This window comes from Nannobrachium achirus (assembly GCF_963921795.1).
Source record: "Nannobrachium achirus genome assembly, chromosome: 3".
NCBI lineage: Eukaryota > Metazoa > Chordata > Actinopteri > Myctophiformes > Myctophidae > Nannobrachium > Nannobrachium achirus.
The window spans coordinates 45,624,915-45,643,700 of record NC_137812.1 but is presented as its reverse complement, the minus strand read 5'-3'; the positions used below and the strand labels follow the sequence as shown (position 1 = coordinate 45,643,700).

The 18,786-nt window shown below is 40.8% G+C and overlaps 1 protein-coding gene across 1 annotated transcript in view; it reads left to right on the top strand.

The window, feature by feature from the left end:
• kitb (KIT proto-oncogene, receptor tyrosine kinase b) overlaps positions 1 to 13,000 on the top strand; it is a gene marked incomplete at both ends in the record, with an annotated part of 30,986 nt that extends 17,986 nt beyond the window's left edge. The window contains 12 exons of the mRNA XM_080722629.1: positions 92 to 198; positions 3,102 to 3,228; positions 3,704 to 3,808; positions 4,643 to 4,753; positions 5,426 to 5,564; positions 6,177 to 6,250; positions 6,571 to 6,662; positions 6,900 to 7,022; positions 9,244 to 9,355; positions 10,702 to 10,801; positions 12,390 to 12,495; positions 12,851 to 13,000. Coding sequence (XP_080578755.1) covers positions 92 to 198; positions 3,102 to 3,228; positions 3,704 to 3,808; positions 4,643 to 4,753; positions 5,426 to 5,564; positions 6,177 to 6,250; positions 6,571 to 6,662; positions 6,900 to 7,022; positions 9,244 to 9,355; positions 10,702 to 10,801; positions 12,390 to 12,495; positions 12,851 to 13,000 — 1,346 coding nt within the window. The remainder of the gene's footprint in view (positions 1 to 91; positions 199 to 3,101; positions 3,229 to 3,703; positions 3,809 to 4,642; positions 4,754 to 5,425; positions 5,565 to 6,176; positions 6,251 to 6,570; positions 6,663 to 6,899; positions 7,023 to 9,243; positions 9,356 to 10,701; positions 10,802 to 12,389; positions 12,496 to 12,850) is intronic.
• Positions 13,001 to 18,786: the final 5,786 nt, after the last annotated feature.

Sequence of the window (18,786 nt, the reverse complement as noted above, 5' to 3'; positions counted from 1 at the left end):
CTCCGCACGACACGTTGTGAGTTTGTAGATCTGCTATCTTCTCTATAATAAGGCGTCCGTTGTCTCAGTTTTGTCTCTGTTTCCTCTCAAGAGCGCACTGTCCCCCATGAGCTGTTCACACCCCTGCTGACGGCTGTGGTGGCCACCGCCGCTGCCCTCAGCGTCCTTCTAGTGGTGCTGCTGTATAAATATCTGCAGGTAAGATGAACGCACAAATAAAGCAGTGGTTGCATGTTGTTTAGTGCCGCGTGCTTATCTTTTACCTCAAATGTCAGTGATTTGTTTTTGTTTCACTGTTTTACCATAAAGAAGGGGTTAAATTGCTTGAGCGAATATTCTTTTCCCTGTCAGAGTCCAGTGCACATTCCCCAAACAAACTCATTTACTATCCTCTTTATTATTCAGAAATGCATGCACATCGACTTAGAAAATAGTGATTTTTTCCACATTTATAAAACGCTGACTTAAAATATATACAGTATATGTTTTTTCATCTGACATCAGCAATTTACAGAGAGACCATATTATGTATCCTGCAGCTAGAAAATCTGACTTAAAAGTGCTATATGGCCTATTACACATGATTTATTTTTGGCTTGGAGCCCAGAACTAATTTTTACTAATGGCTGACGTTTCAGTCTGATTTATGACCCCCTGTGCTGGTAGGATACTCTTAGAAAGTAAGACCAGGTGTGGTGACGTAACGCTATGGCGTGCTGTGTGTGGGTCATCCTACTTTTCTGTCTATGCGGTAACGATTTCTCTGCTGACGTGAGAGCAGTGCTTACCCAGTCGATCGATCCCATCCCCACTGCTAGAATGCATCCCAGGGGTGTCGCACCAAATTTTGGGCCCCGGGTACAAGGATTCACTGCGGGCCCCCGCACTCTTATTTTGTGCTTTAACTATTGAAAAATAGCAGATTTACAAGCTCACAGCGCGGCACCAAGTGCCACGCTGCAAGCTTGTGGATCTGCTATTTTTGAGAAATCGTGAAAAATTGTACAATTCTTTGAATATTTCAGATCCTTCTAAGGTTTTTTTGAAAAACCTGTGTTTCTATGTCAGTTGTTCTCAAACCTTTTCATGTGAAGGACCCCCAAAATGATATGTATTTGGCCACGGACCCCCATCTCAAAATATTCAGTTCCAGGGACCCCCTAGGCAAAATTTGAGTTAAAAATGTTCGCTTAAAAAATACACACATTCAAAGATTTGCACACATTTTCAAAAATAGCAGATCTACAAGCTCGCAGCGCGGCACTCGGTGCCGCGCTGTGAGCTTGTAGGTCTGCTATTTTTCAATAGCCCTCCACCTTGGGCCCTAGTAACTCAGTCCCACTTCCCCCCCCCTTGTGACGCCCCTGAATGCATCCCTAATGAAACTGAGATGAATCACTCAGCCATTTAGACTGCAGACATGCTGAAGATCAGCTCATCGTGATGCATAGTCCTACTTTCCATCTGGATGGGAGTTTCGACATTCTCTGCGCACCTGGAACTATCGACCGACTGGGACAGAAACATATTATTGACGTCATATGAGTCAGACTCTCTGAATAAGCACTGGGATCATGCTAATTCAATACATTAGAACAGTGGTTCTCAACCCGTGGGTCGGGACCGACCCAGGGGGGTCCCCAAATTATTTTGGGGGGGGTCCCCAGATGATTAACTTAATGTGCAACATTGTTTTCTCACTCAAAATTAAACAAACCAACATAAAGTTTAAGTGTATAGAGGGTATCTGCACATTTTTAAAGAGACAATTTAAGGACTTTTTAATACTTCTAAAATGACATATTAAACATTGGCCAAATTGTCAAATATTAGTGGCAGAAATTGTGAAAATAGACGATCTACATGCGTTGTGAGCATGTAGATGTTATACAAAATGTAATTCCTCAACTCTTAGTGCTTGTCAGGGGGGGGGGGGGGGGGGTCCCAGTTAAAGCTATACTGTGTAAGTTGCTCAACTAGTGGTCAGTAGCGTTATAGCAAACCGCGTCGCGTCTGCTTTTTTCGGCCGTTTTTCGCCGCGGACCGGGCCTTCAGACCACCGCGTCCGCCTCGCCTCTCCGAGACCTATCCGTAGAGGTCTTTCGTGTCCCTCTACGAGCAGCGGTTGGGGAGATACAACTCCTAGACCAGTGTAAACACTGCAGCGTACTTCCTGAAGAGCTCGGCAGTGTATGATCTGGGCTGTTATTGGCCGGTAGGGAGACACGTGTACAGAATGATGCATATGACGTAATTTTGCCAGAAAAACAGCCCCGGTCACGGCCACCAGGGCTCAGTAGAACACATATAAAGAAAAGGCTTTGGGAGCTGAAATTAACAGAGTGGGTGTTCTAAAACTTTAGCGATTTAATAATTAGGACAATTTTAAGATTTATTTTATTAAAAAAGTTACATAAAATATGATTATTTATTATTTTAGGGGTCACGGCCTGAAAAGGTTGAGAACCACTGCATTAGAATAACAAGACATCTTCTATGTACAGATCTCAATCTTCACGTGATAGTCATCTTCACATTTGGCCATGATTCAGCCCAATTTGACCTCCACGCTAATCGGTTTGCAAGGTCATTGACAGACACACACACATTGACTGTGCATCTAATACATTTCATATTATTAAACAAGATGTTCAGCGCATTCCATAGAGTAAAAAAAGCGTGGCTTCTCTCTCGCTGTCTCTCTCGCTCCCCCCATCTCCCCCCCATACTGATCCAATCCGATGACAATAATGGTGTTATTATGATTGCGATTTGGTCGTAAAAGCTTATTTTGATATACCCTCAGCTCCGTAGTGCTGCTGGCGCCGCCACTGGACACACAGAGACACGTGGCTAGAATAGATGGCTCGCCCCTGAGGAGCCAAGCCATAAAAATATCATAAAACGTGTTGTAGATTTCAGTTAAACAGTCAAGTCGTGACGCGTAATGTTTCTATGAAAGGACATTAATACCCAGGCGGTATTAATATCAGCGGATATGTCATTGAATGTTTCCTCATCATATTTCTCTCTGTAAAGTGCCTGTCCTATCAGCAGACCACGTTCAGACCATAATCCCTCTTCTCTCCCGTTTCACACAGAAACCCAAGTTCCAAATCCAGTGGAAGGTGATAGAGAGCATTCATGGAAACAACTACATCTACATCGACCCTACCCAGCTACCATATGATTCAAAGTGGGAATTCCCACGACAGAAGCTTCGCTTGGGTATGGCTAGTGTGTGTGTGTGTGTGTGTGTGTGTGTGTGTGTGTGTGTGTGTGTGTGTGTGTGTGTGTGTGTGTGTGTGTGTGTGTGTGTGTGTGTGTGTGTGTGTGTGTGTGTGTGTGTGTGTGTGTGTGTGTGTGTGTGTGTGTGTGTGTGTGTGTGTGTGTGTCGCAACGTGGCGCGTTGTGAGCTTGTAGATCGTCTATTTTTTGGCAAAGACATTTGATAGAGAGTGAAAAAAGACTGTATCAATTACGTATATTATAAGTACATTATAGAGGGTTTAAATGGTACTGGATATGCAGCTCGGCACATAAAAGGTGAATTGATCCCAGTGCATGATGGAGGACGATATCACGATAAATTAAATGGGCATGCTTTTGTGTTTGATATGAGCTGAAGTTGATACAAAGTCATAAGTACGTGTCTTTGCTTTATGTATTGACTTATTTGATTATTCTGTGCGTGATACCGCAGGTAAAACCTTGGGTTCAGGGGCATTTGGAAAAGTTGTGAGGGCCACCGCCTATGGACTGTGTTCTGCAGACTCTGTCACCACCGTTGCTGTTAAAATGCTGAAACGTAAGTGATGTCTATTTGTCTTTCTTTCTCTCTGTCTCAGTGGCTCTCTGTATGTGTCTGCCTGTGTGTCGTAATGCAGTGGTGTAAAGTAACTAAGTACTGTACTTAAGTACACTTTTGAGGTATTTGTACTTTACTGGAGTATTTTCAATTTCCAATACGTTTACTTCTACTCCATTACATCTCGGATGCAAATATTGTACTTTTACTCTACTACAATTATTTGAAAACTTTAGTTACTACTACTGGTTACTTTGCAGATATAAATTATTCTATTATAAAACATACATTAACCACCTTAGCCCTATGTTATACCTAAGCTATTTGAAAATAGCCGATCTAAGTAACAAATATCATCATTAAATATCATTAAAACAATCATTCATTAGTCTAAATGGCTTTACAGTGTATTATGAATAGTACTGTAATAATTTCTTGATCACATCTTGTCTTGATTGTATGACGTCATGGGCCGCTATGCCGCTATTTGTCATCGAGTTTGTAGCAGACCCTTGTTTCGAGCCCCATCCCTAGTCGTAATGCAGTTGTTGTCAAACCTTTTAATTTCAAGGTTGATTGGTATGCATTAGGCCACAGATTCCCATAACTCAGAGAGTGTACGAATGGAACCAAAAATTGACCCGTGTTACAGACCCGTAAGGGCCCATTTGGTTTCTAGCTATCAATCATTTAGGTGGGGACCCCCTGGAACCCCATCAAGGACCCCTGTGGGTCCCTGGTCCCCACTTTAAGAACCACTGTTTTAATTAATCTATGGCTACCATTAACAATATATATATGAAAGATAAAGTCCTAATGATGATGTCATCACAGCCAGTGCCCATGCCACTGAGAAGGAGGCGCTGATGTCAGAGCTGAAGGTTCTCAGTTACCTTGGAAACCACATCAACATTGTTAACCTGCTCGGAGCCTGCACTGTTGGAGGTGAGAGTAGCAACGTGATTCACTCGTTCTTTGGGCTGTCACAATTATGACATTTTACGCGACGATTAATTGTCAGTCAAATAATTGCGATTAACGATTTAATTGTGTTTTTGTCGTTGACAATTCCATGTCTGTTTGGCTTGTAGGCTTGTAGGCTGAAGTTGCACATGGCTAAATATACAAAGAAGTCACTGACATATTCGACAACTTTATACTTAAAAAAGAACATTGATAGTGGAAATAGCCGATCTACAAGCTCACAATGTTGTGAGCTTGTAGATCTGCTATTTCCACTATTTATTTTTTATGTTTGAAGATAATATGAACATTTTTCAACATGTAAACAATTATGACGATTATGACAAAATAATTGCAATTATGTCAAATAATTGCAATTATGTCAAATAATTGCAATTAGACGATTATGTCAAATAATTGCGATTAGACGATTATGTAATAATTGTGACAGGCCTACTCGCTCTGGTTTGTGGCAGCTCTGCGCCACAGAACAGCGGTGCACAGTGAAATGGAGGTCTTCTCTTGACTTTGTTACCCCCCATGTGAATAAATAACCAATCTTTCACAGTAATTCTGTGCAACCTTTTCAATTAAACTGATAATCTGTACTCTTTTCTTTTCGTGTGCCTTTGTTTCTGATCCTCCCTCTCCCAGGCCCACTGTTGGTGATCACAGAGTACTGCTGCTATGGTGACCTCCTCAACTTCTTACACAGAAAGAGAGAGTCCTATTTCAGCTCCCAGATCAGCGATGGCTACTACCGAAATGTTGTCAATCAGAGGGAGCCTGCAAGGTGTGTGTGTGTGTGTGTGTGTGTGTGTGCGTGCGTGCGTGCGTGCGTGCGTGCGTGCGTGCGTGCGTGCGTGCAGTTTGAATATGTGCCACTGCATGGCAAACGTTATTATGGGAGGGCCATGCTAGTGGATCAACCGGTAAATTGTTTGTACATAGTAAAATCCTGAATGTCCCACGTCCAGGGTCAATGTTTACACTAGTCTCAGAGTAAATTAACCCTACTGGAACAGGGACCATTCATGTGTGTCAGTCATCCTCTCAATAGCCTGTCTTTGCTGTCTCTCTCTAATCTGGAAATGTGAAGAAATGAATCATGTGAAATGAAATCTTTGAACATTTCTTTAAATGTTCAACTTCAAAGTGGTTAACCACTTAAATCCTCTAGTCTTAGTAAAACAGACTTGTGTTACAGCTGTGCTTTGAGCGTGTATTTCCACCTACACCAAATCTCTTGGCCAGAAATAGCCTACTAAATATATATATATTTTTAGTAGCTATTTCTGGCGTACGGTCCTGGGATGCCGGGGTTCAAAGTGGTTAAACAGAGATGCCTTAGAAATAAGCTTTAAAACATACAATTGAGTGAATGTGTGTTGCTGTGTCCCTGCAGCAGAGAGGTGAATCAGAATGGTACAGGGTACATGCCCATGCGCGCCTCGGAGAAGGACCGATCATCCCAGTCAGGTAAACATCCCTCTCACTGCACTTAATTACCACCAATACACAGCAGCAGATGACAGTAGAGCAGATGATTATCTCCCAAAGTTGATGAAATGTTCATATTTCTCTAAATCAGTGGTTCTCAAACCTATTAATTTCACCAATAACTCTGAGAGGGTACACAGGATTTGTTTCCATCTGTACACAATCAGAGTTATAGGGTCCGTTTGGATTTAAAAAAAGAAGCTATCTACCACTTCTCTAAATAAATCAAACCTCTCATTTATAGTTCCAGTAATCTCTTATCTGTCTGACTGCCTCTTTGTCACCCTGCCCCTCCCCAGATGATATTGACGAGCTGTCCTTGGACACAGAAGATCTCCTCAGCTTCTCGTACCAAGTGGCCAAAGGAATGGAGTACATCACCACCAAGAACGTACGGTTAGCCAGATGCATGGGTCTGTTTGTGTACTGTATAGCTGCATGTGTACAGCATTGTCATTCATCATAGAAACCGGTTTTAGTGTCAACGTGTGTGTGTGTGTGTGTGTGTGTGTGTGTGTGTGTGTGTGTGTGTGTGTGTGTGTGTGTGTGTGTGTGTGTGTGTGTGTGTGTGTGTGTGTGTGTGTGTGTGTGTGTGTGTGTGTGTGTGTGTGTGTGTGTGTGTCTTTAGTGTATCCACAGAGACTTGGCAGCCAGAAACGTTCTGCTCACTCAAGGCAGGGTGGCTAAGATCTGTGACTTTGGACTGGCACGAGACATAACCACTGACTCCAGCTATGTACTCAGGGGCAACGTGAGTGTCTTATCATTTTATACTTTAAAATAGCAGATATACAAGCTCGCAGCGCGGCACCGAGTGCTGCGCTGCGAGCTTGTAGATCTGCTATTTTTGAAAAATGTTGAACATTTTAATTTTGACCCAATTTTGACCCGATTCTATAAGCGTCTTTTGAATCCTTCTAAAAAAAAAAAAGTTTCTATGTCAGTGGTGCTCAAACCTTTTCATGTGAAGGACCCCCAAAATGATATGTATTTGGCCACGGACCACGCATCTCAAAATATTTAGTTCCAGAACCACCCAGAAGCAAAATTTGAGTTACAAACGTTCTACAACGATCTACAAGCTTGCAGCACGGCACTCTGTGCCACGCTGTGAGCTTGTAGATCTGCTATTTTTCAATAGTTAAAGCATTCAGTAATTCTAGGCCTAAATGGATTAATGCCAAGATGTTTGCCCCAAACTAGTGAAAATAGCCGATCTACAAGTGTTGTGAGCTTGTAGATCGGCTATTTTCTCTACTTCTTAAATGTTTGTTTTCTAATTTATGGAATTTATTTTATTTATTCGTTAAATTACTGCTTCTTTGGGAATGTTTTTTGAAAATGTTTTGAAATAAATAAGAATTAAAATGTAGTTACCCCCCAGAATTAAGGGACCCAGTGATCTAGTACAGTGTTTCTCAAATAGAGCATCGCAGCGGAAGTGGATTCCTGGGGTCACTTAATATTCCCCATTCATTTTCGCCATAGACTTTTACAAAAATATTTATAACAATTATGTTAAGCCTCGAACCAAGCCATCCAGGATGGAGGTGAATCATGACCATATAACCTTTTTTTCTATGAAAAGAACATTTTGAAAATCGCTAAACAAAGGGTAGTTATTAAATTTAGTATAATAATGTAATAATAAAATATGTTTTCACATAGGATCAAAGGTTATATGATCATGATTCACCTCCATCCTGGATGGCTTGGTTCGAGGCTTAACATAATTGTTATAAATATATTTGTAAAAGTCTATGGCGAAAATGAATGGGGAATATTAAGTGACCCCAGGAATCCACTTCCGCTGCGACGCTCTATGGGGCTACGTGTACCCCTAGGGGTACGCGGGTGTACTGCAGGGGGTACTTGAGGAAAAACTAGTAAATGTGAATAAGTATTTAGTGTTACGGTCAGTGATAAAACATTGACAGACTTTGTGTGAACCTGCTCATTTGTAAATTGTTAATCCAAATGACATCAATACCTTGACTAGTACAACTGTTATTGAATAGAAAGCAATGTTTATTCGCCATTATGCTTCTTTATTTTGAACATATTGGCATGGGAACTGGACTTTTCATGTCAATTTTTCCAAGCAAAATGCTGTAGTCAGGGTAGGGGGTACTCGCCTTCAGAAATCAGTAGAAGGGGGTACTGCAGCCAAAAAAGTTTGAGAACCACTACAATGGAATCAATGACTGGTATGGGTGAATGAAAATGGATAAACAATACAACAGAAACTGCACAGTAGGAGAAGAGTAATGGCTGCAAAGACTTTTATTTATAGGGCGGTCCTTCACATTGGGACAATGATAGGATTTGTTTTCAAAGCAATAGACGTAGGTTTGTCTGCATTCAAAAATAAAAAAAAGCATTTCGTGTTTGAAAATAATACATTTTCACTGAACATCACAACACTATTCTACAACAAAGAATACATTAAAATTAGGCAGGCATTACTACACACTTAAATACTAAGTGTTAATCTATGCATTTGTAGCTCATTTGTATAGAGTTAAATTAAAGGGCCAGTTCACCTCTGGGACAACCAGATCTTATTTTATTGTTGTTTGGGACACGATCAACACAATAACACAAGTTATTTTTTTGTGTTCAATCTGTGTTTTGAGATATTTTAGTATTTCAGCATGAATGATGGTGCATTTTGCATCACATGAGTCATCATGCTGCATCATATGATGCAAAATGCATCATCATTCATACTGAAATACTAAAATATCTCAAAACACAGATTGAACACAAAAAAATAACTCAGGATTGTGTTGATCGTGTCCCAAACAACAATAAAATAAGATCTGGTTGTCCCAGAGGTGAACTTGCCCTTTAACTGAGGATTTTACTGTGTAACCGTGGGGTCTGCCAGCCACCGGCTGAAAGAAGAGTGATGAGAAAACACATGTACTTACTGTAGGTTATTAATGTATGTGTTTATCACCTCCCTGCAGGCTCGTTTGCCAGTTAAATGGATGTCCCCGGAGAGTATTTTTGACTGTGTTTACACTTTTGAGAGTGATGTGTGGTCCTACGGAATACTGCTGTGGGAGATCTTCTCTCTAGGTGAGCATCCTGTTAATAATATTGTTAATAGTAATAATGTTAATAGTACTGAAGTGTTAATTTGTAGAAATATTAAATAAATGAAAGGAGCACCATTCTAAAATTTATTCACTAATCTGCAATGACTGGATTATTTCAGTCTATGTCAGTGTTTCCAAAGATTTGTATGTATGTATGTATGTATGTATGTATGTATGTATGTATGTATGTATGTATGTATGTATGTATGTATGAATGAATGAATGAATGAATGAATGAATGAATGAATTTTTATTTTCGTGTCTTGTCAAAAAGACCCATCCCTTACGGGATTATAAGACACCAAACATGAATAAACAATACCACATTACATTATTGGAAACTGCACACAGTGCACAACAATAATATAAAGAAAAGGAAGGAAAATGCCAAAACAAAATAAATATACCTTACATAGACCTATAACGGTATGTTTTCTTTGTCCGTTTGTCCCTTGCTTTCTCTAAATATTCTGCCAGTGCAAATATCTTGTGTTCAAATGTATGTAATGTATATGTATGTATGTATGTATGTATGTATGTATGTATGTATGTATGTATGTATGTATGTATATATGTATGTACGTACAGTCTGTCTGTCTGTCTGTCTGTCTGTCTGTCTGTCTGTCTGTCTGTCTGTCTGTCTGTCTGTCTGTCTGTCTGTCTGTCTGTCTGTCTGTCTGTCTGTCTGTCTGTCTGTCTGTCTGTCTGTCTCTGTCTGTCTGTCTTTCTGTATGTCTGTATGAACTGTATGTGTATTTTTGTACGTTTGGGTCACGGGGAGGCACAACATTTAGCTTTTGGGTAGGGCTGTCACGATTATGGCATCTTACATGACGATTAATTGTCACTCAAATAATTGCGATTAACGATTTAATTGTGTATTTGTCGTTGACAATTACATTTCTGTTTGGCTTGTAGGCTTTGAAGTTGCACATGGCAGATATGACACATGACCTAAATATACAAAGAAATGACTGACATATTTGACGACTTTATACTTGAAAAAGAACAATTGATAGTGGAAATAGCCGATCTACAAGCTTGTAGATCTGCTATTTCCACTATTTTTGAAAATGTTTGAAAATATGAAAATCTTTCAACATAGATAGATAGATACCTTTATTATCCCAAGGGGGGAATTCCGTTGTCCAGTTGTAGCATAGCAGTATACAGTATTTACAAAGTTACAGAGAAGTAAGAAAAAAGATAGAAACGATTATGACGATTATGACAAAATAATTGCGATTAGACGATTATGTAATAATAATTGTGACAGCCCTGCTTTTGGGTCTCAAGCACTAGTCTAAGTGAAGTGTCTTCCCCCAGGCAACAGCCCCTATCCAGGGATGCAGGTGGGCTCAGTGTTCTACAGAATGATCCAGGAGGGCCACAGGATGAACAGACCTGAGTTTGCTCCCGCAGAGATGTAGGTTTGTGTGCGTGTGCGTGTGAGTGTGGGAGTGTGGGAGTGAGTGAGTGTGTGTGTGTGTGTGTGTGTGTGTGTGTGTGTGTGTGTGTGTGTGTGTGTGTGTGTGCGTGTGCGTGTGCGTGTGCGTGTGTGTGTGTTTGTGTTTTTTGTAAATGGTCCCATTTGGGGACTAAAAACATGTTAGCACAGTCACATTCAGGGGACCTCCCTACTTTGTGGCGACAAAATAGTAGGTCCCCACAAGGTTTAGGGTTAGGGTTAGGGGTTAGGGTTAGGGGTTAGGTTTAGGGATAGAGGTTAGGGTAAGGCCACAGACAATTAATGGAAGTCTATGTAATGTCCCCAAAACAGACCATTTACAAAACTGTGTGTGTGTGTGTGTGTGCGTGTGCGTGTGCGTGTGCGTGTGCGTGTGCGCGTGTGTGTGTGTGTGCGCGTGTAAATGCGTGTATGCGAGCGTGTGTGCGTGCATGTCAAACTCCACTTTTGTGATGATATGCTGTGGTCTTGTGACACGTCTCACAGTCCCCGAAGGACACATGGGGGAACAAACACTCTTTCATTGCTCTTTGAACAGACACACTGAGAAACACATGAACGGTCCCTGACCTCAAACCAAAGCAGTTAACCAGTTCAGTCACAGTCAGTTAGTCTAGGTTCAAGATGCCCGTGGCGGTCAGTACTTAAAAACATTGGGCTTCAAAACCACACAGGACTTTCCTGACCTGATTGAAAACCAACAATTCCCTACGTTCAGATTTGTTTGGCTGACAAATGTCACAAATCTTTGCTGTCTGGTGGAAACCTTATTATTTAAAAAAAAAAATTAAAGTAGTAAAAATAGCAGATCTACATACAAGCTCACAACGTATGATGAAGGCATTCATTTACGAAAAAAACATAAAAAGTTTAAATTTGGAGATGCAAGGTTTCAACCCGGCAGCAACAAATGTAACGTCCAGATTTGATTGGACAAGAAATGTCACAAACAAAATGTTACATCCAGGTTTGATTGGCCAACAAATTACATAAATGTAACCTCTGAATTTGATTGGCCAAAGCTTTGTGTGAGATAGTGATCTGATTCTGAATAGCGCTACTAGAATAAAAAATATATATACTAATACTAAAATATACCATAAATGATAAAACGATCTCTATTGTTGTGTTTGTAGGTAGGGATGGAACGATATGAAAATTACATGTCACGATTATCGTGACAAAGAAATGCGATTTACGATATTATCGTGATAATCAAAATATCCCCAACATCCATTATACTGGGGTGGAACCTTTGCCCAAAAATAGCAGATCTACAAGCTCACAACGCGTTGCAATCTTTTGGCAAAGAAATTTGGTAGAGAGTGAAAAAAAGTTTGTATCAAGTACGTTATTTACAGGTCCGTTTTACCAATTATAGAGGGTTTAAGTGGTACCGGATATGCAGCTCAGCAAGAAAAAGGTGAATTGATCCCAGTGCATGACGGAGGGCGATTTCACGATACATTTCCACGATACGGTTATCATGAGTGTTTTTTAGCACGATAAGCAATAATAGTGATTATCGTCCCATCCCTATTTGTAGGTACGATATGATGCTGTCATGTTGGAACGAGGACCCCCTGAAGAGACCCTCCTTTAGGAAGCTGGTGGAAAGGACTGAACTCCTGTTGTCAGAAAACACCAAGAATGTAAGTATATGGAAATATGTCCATAAATGCTATTCAACCCTTACGAGTTACTTGACTATTACATTATTCGTATGGCAACCTGGGAGATTTTAGCGGGTCACAGTTTCATGGTGTACTTTAATTAAAGTTATAAAAATCCATAACATATGGATTTAATAATAATAACAATTATTATTATTATTAATGAATATAGGCAAAGGAAAAAATGCAAGCAAGTTCACAGATGCAATAGCAGCTCGAGGGAGCAAGGTAGATCTCAAGTAAAACTGGAACAATTTCCCAAGAAAACTAAATGTAAAATACAAAAACACTTCACGATGAAATTCAAATGTGTGTGTGTGTCATCGTTACTCAGGTGTACCTGAACCTGAGCAGTGCTCCACCCCACCCCGAGCAGCAGAGGGCGCCGTCTCGGCGGCTGAGTTCAGTCTGCAGCACTACTGCGCCCACGCAGCCTCTACTGCTCAGCTCTGCTGACGTCTTCGTGGACTATGAAGCTGTCTGACCAGCACACACGCGCGCGCGCACACGCACACACACACACACACACACACGCACACACGCACGCACACACACACACGACACAACAATACAAAAGACTCATACATACACATGCTGAACATAGAAATGCAATCACGTGCGCTTACTCATATCATACATTCAGTGCTATTAAAACACACAAGCCCTACCTCCCCATTCACTTTCTACCTTTATTACACCAACCAAACACAAAAGCCAACTATACACAGACAGTTCTAACTGGTCGTAAGAAGCATATCATTCTTCGTCTGCCTTCTGTCGTACACTCACTCACACACACACACACACACACACACACACGCACACACGCACACACTCTCTCTCTCTCTCTCTCATACATAAACATACACTCCCTCTCTCTCTGTCATGCGCGCACACAACACTCACAAACAGCAGGGTTGCCCTCCAGCTCCTCTCCCCATCAGTGTATCGATCGCTGTGCGTGACTGGTAGGTATTTCAGGTGCATGTCTATAAAGCTGACTCCTGCACTAACCGTCCATCAGTATCTATCCGCCATCAGATCTAACTTTAACCATCAGATCCATAGGGTGGGGATGGGTTTTGGCTTGCACTGTGGGACCCCAGATTGTATCTTATGTAAGCTGCTGTGGGTAAAACAAAGAGCCTAAGACAGATGGAAACAGATCCCTGACCTTGAGAGAGATATTGGACCCTGGGGGCAGGGGCGTCACACCAAATTCTGGGCCCCGGGTACAAGGATTCACTGCGGGCCCCCCATGAATGTTAACTATTGAAAAATAGCAGATATACAAGCTCACAGCGCGGCACCGAGTGCCGCGCTGCGAGCTTGTAGATCTGCTATTTTTGAAAAATTGTGAAAATGTGTGCAAGAAACCCATGTTTCCATGTCAGTGATGCTCAAACTTTTTCATGTGAAGGACCCCCAAAATTATATGAATTTGGCCACGGACCGCCATCTCAAAATATTTAGTTCCAGGGACCCCCCCGGAAGCAACATTTATGACTTACAAATGTTCGCTTAAAAAATACATATTCCTAAATAGCAGATCTACAAGCTCGCAGCGCGGCACTCGGTGCCGCGCTGTGAGCTTGTATATCTGCTATTTTTCAATAGCTAAAGTTACTAGGGCCCCTCCACCTTGGGCCCTGGTAACTCAGTCCCACTTTCCTACCCCTTGTGACACCCCTGCCTGGGGGGGGGCGTTGGAAAAGCAGAAAGCAGCGCTCTTCAAACCGCGAACAAGAAGACGGCAGAGGTGGTTTTGGATTTGTTTTGTGCTCTGTGAAAGTAACCGTTGTGGCGTGATGTCCTGACCTCCAGCAATCGCTAAAAGTGGCACAAAGTGCTCTGATGAGAGATTGCCGTTGAGTCTACCCGAATGTGTTTAAACACATGAACCCTAGCGTGACGTGACGTCCCTAGTCTGGGGAGTCGAACAATCAGCGAAAGCAGCAGATCTGTGAGATGGTAGATTGGCTGTTTTCGTCAAGGAGATTTGGTGTAGAGGGATAAAAGTACAAAGGAGTGGACAAAGTACAAAGGATACAGGGTTGGTGGTTAATTTGCCTTGAATCACAAGGTAGGCCTCTCACCTGCTTGTAGGACGTGAATCCTGAAGTGTACTGTATGTAGATCAGCGGTTCCCAACCTGTGGGCCTGGGGCCACTATGGGCCGTGAGGATGTTGCAACTGGGACCCCAAATGATTGGCAAAACACAAAAGATATTGCTAATATAACATTAATCTAAATGCATTTGAGAAAGTCATGAGACTATGTTAGGTCCATGGATCCAAGCCAGGTCACAGTCGCAGTGGTGGAAACAGTAGTCAAATGTTGAGTAAAACATTTGAGTACTAGTCCGGAAAGTAAAAGTCTGGAATTCTGTACTTGGGTACAAAAGTATAGGCATACAAATTAAAGTACTCATTATGTGGAATGTCCCATTTCAAATTTCATGCAATGTATGTTTCGTAATAATAATCAAAATCTACAGTTTTCTAAGTTTTCAAATAAATAAAGTAAAAGTACAATATTTGGATCCCAGATGTAGTGGAGTAGAGGTAAAAGTTGGAAATTGGAAACTGTACTTAAAGTACAGTACTTAAGTGAATGTACTTTCCACCACTGGTCGATTAATTGATCATTAAAATAAACATTCCCTGAAAATGCCCGTGGCCCACCTATCTGAGCGCTTTCATGTGATCCCTGATCCAGAGAAGGTTCTTGGACTTGGGAACCCCTGGTATAGACAGTTTAAGTGGTTCATTGGCCTCTCACCTGCTTGTAGGACCTACTGTATATCCAGATGTGTACTATATGTATATGAGCCATAGCAAAGTTGTACACTGTTGATGCACAAGTGAAGCCATACGAAAGAGGAACGCAAATCCTCATGTGTGTGTTTTGAATACTGTGAGTTACAAAAGATGAAACTGTCGTACCTATAAGTTAACAAATCGCTGTATGAATTTGTAAGGGTAGCTTTGGTCCAGTGAATCTGTGGGACAGGGCCTACTAGTGGGCCACAAGGGTATTGCAAGTGGTCTCCAAAGTCATTGGCAAAACACATATGATTTTAATGGTAATATTCATATTAAAATGTAATGTAAAAACAAAGAAAAACATGGAGTTTTTTTGTTTAAGACTGTAAATTGTATCATTGCTGTGCAGATGAATAGGAACTGAAAACATACCATGTTAGTTCCATTGATCCAACCCAATTGATCGATGAAATCTGATCAATTTCATTGATCGTTAAAATGATCATGCTCTGAGAACGCACTCCGAGATTGGCTGCCGTGTTAACCCATTTAGAACGGGTACACATTATTGTGTATCATTATTTTGTGCTTTAACTATTGAAAAATAGCAGATATACAAGCTCACAGCTGCGAGCTTGTAGATCTGCTATTTTTGAAAAATAGCAGATCGTCAAAGAAAAGGTCCTTTTTCACTTAACTGGAGCTCAGTTTGTCTGTTCTTGAGAGACTACTATGTCAGTGGTTCTCAAACATTTTCATGTGAAGGACCCCCAAAATGATATGTATTTGGCCATGGACCCCCATCTCAAAATATTTAGTTCCAGGGACCCCCCAGAAGCAAAATTTGAGTTACAAACGTTCGCTTTGAAAATACATATAGTCAAAGATTTGCACACATTTTCACGACTTTTTCAAAAGCTCGCTGTGAGCTTGTATATCTGCTATTTTTCACTGGTTAAAGCATTCAATAATTCTAGGCCTTAAGTGGAGAGAATGATGGGTGAGCTTTTGAGATATTTCAAGCTGTGGGCCCTGATCCAGAAAAGGTTGGGAACCGCTGCCTTTGGACTGTTTGTTTAGTAAAGACATCGGCTGGGTGTTCAGCGCTGTTCATGTCATGCCTGTTCTTTGTCCTAGTTTTAATGTAAAGGGTGTATGCAAATCATGTAAATATTACTATAGCTGTGCCTTTAGGGGTTGTTTGAGAACACTGAATGTTTGGTCGTCAAACACTACCTGGTGGGAGTTATGTGCTATGGAGCTTCTGCAACAAACAGACTCTGTTAATGGTGGAGGTTTATGCCGTTTTGATACAGTTGGTTGACTTGTAATAAAGAATGTTCCTGTAATGGTACAGTAAGTCTGTGTGTTGTGTTCTCTGTATATTTTCTTCCTGTTTGACAAAAGAGTGGACAAAACAACAAAACCACAAGTACAGAAAATGAGCATTGTGAATAATATTTGCAATTTGTTTTATTTTCAAATTGTCCAAGAGGGGAGAGGGAAAAGAGGGGGTTATAATAATAGCAAACATTTGCTTCAAAATATTCATCATTACATTTGACTTTGGGGTAAATAGAGGAGCACAGTTCATGAGCAGAAGGGATATACATACATACAGACATACAGGTAAGCATAGCACCATTTCACACTGAATATTGGTGTTTCTTAGCCTCGTGTACAGTACAGTATGTGTACAGTATTATACTAGAGCTAGGTTGCTAAGAGTCAAGATGTGTAGTAGATACTGTACTGTGTGTGGGGAGGGGAGGGGGGGCATTACACCTAATTTACACCGCGTTGAACGACGGTGATGCTCGCCGGAGAAAAATAAATCAAATATGTTTCACTCGAAAATCAATTAGGCCCGTGGTTCTCAAAGCTTTTCAAAGACCCCCATAATTCTTGAGAGTGGAACCAATAAATGGACCTTTACGGGTCCATTTGGTTTGCACACTCTCAGAGTTACAGACAAGTAAACGGTCCATTTGGAACCCATTCGAGGAACCCCGATGGTCCCTGGACCTCACTTTACCACTTGATTAGGCCGTGTTTGGCGAGCAACTGCATCATACAACAGAAATATAAATTGGGTCTCAACATTTCAATGGCATTACTTTCCAAATACCCTACAAACCATTTTCACCTGAACACTTACCCCCTTAAAACTGTTTCTCCAACCAGATATCTTTCCAACACACACAAAAATATGATAACAGGGTTTGTAATATTGATAAAACATTCAGAAGTTTGTCAGAGGTGTAGTCAGGTGAAGTCATAAAATTAGATTGATTTCTGTATACTCCTATGGATCCTTGTAGTAAACCCCTTCCTTTCCTTCATCACAAAAGCTGTTCTTTGTACTATCAGTTCACAACATCCATTAGTCTCTTTAAAACACCTTTACATTCTTTGGGCTGGGTATTAGTAACTCAAACTATATCACATAATCAGCATTGGCCTTTAAGGCAATGCCTTAAAGCTGCAATCCGTAACTTGACTTTTAAAGGGTACGCAGGACATGTACCCAGGTCCCCCTGCACGAGTGCCGAAATGTCTACTGCTGAGCTAATACAGGGGCTGAGGATATATTGTGTTCCGAGCGCCATGCAATACCTCTTTTCAACTAGAAGTGGTCCTAAATGACCACAGGATATACAGTATATTCATTAACTGAAGCACAGGTAGACCGACTACAACCACTGCAGTTGTGTTACTTATGTGTTAACATACTCTAGTATACAAAACAATGTTTTATTCACAAAAACAATGTTATGGATTGCAGCTTTAAGCCCGATTTATATCTCATCGTATGCATGCCGAAAACAGGCGATGAGCTTGTAGATCGACTATTTTCGGACACCATCGTACGACAGACTCTAAATAAAGCATTAGACACAAACTAGGAAAGTGTTTGGATTTTCTCAAACGATGGTTTGGAAGACCTGGATCAAATAGTAGTTTCCCCGCGCTGTACCATTTTCTCTGTTATCCCTTTTTCTTTTAAAACCTTAGTTGGAACTGAAAAGATGTATATAATAAACTCTGTAGGAATATAGTTAATTAATTATAATGTTTTATTTATCCTGGTGTCATTCTACATAATCTAGTCTAAATTTACCACTATTGCTGAGGAGGACTACCAGTAGCTACTATTTGCACCTGGTCTCATGAGCGGTAGTTGTGGTAAGTCAATGTATGTTTTATCAGAATGACATATCTGTCACATGTTGTTCTTGTAAACAAGACAGTGTCCATTTTCTTTCTTTAGCTTGATGTGTGACCAGTGCTCAGCAGCACTACCAATCAATCCATTCATCTTCTTCAGTCATACTGTACATCCTCACATATGAAAATAAAAATGGGTTTATATTGATTCTTTAACACACACGTTCTTCAAGCACACAAAACTTTGTATTCCCAGTTGAGCTGTCCTGCACCTTTGGACAGAATACACAACCAGAGAGGAAGTTTCTGGAATATCACAAACAGTTATATAATATT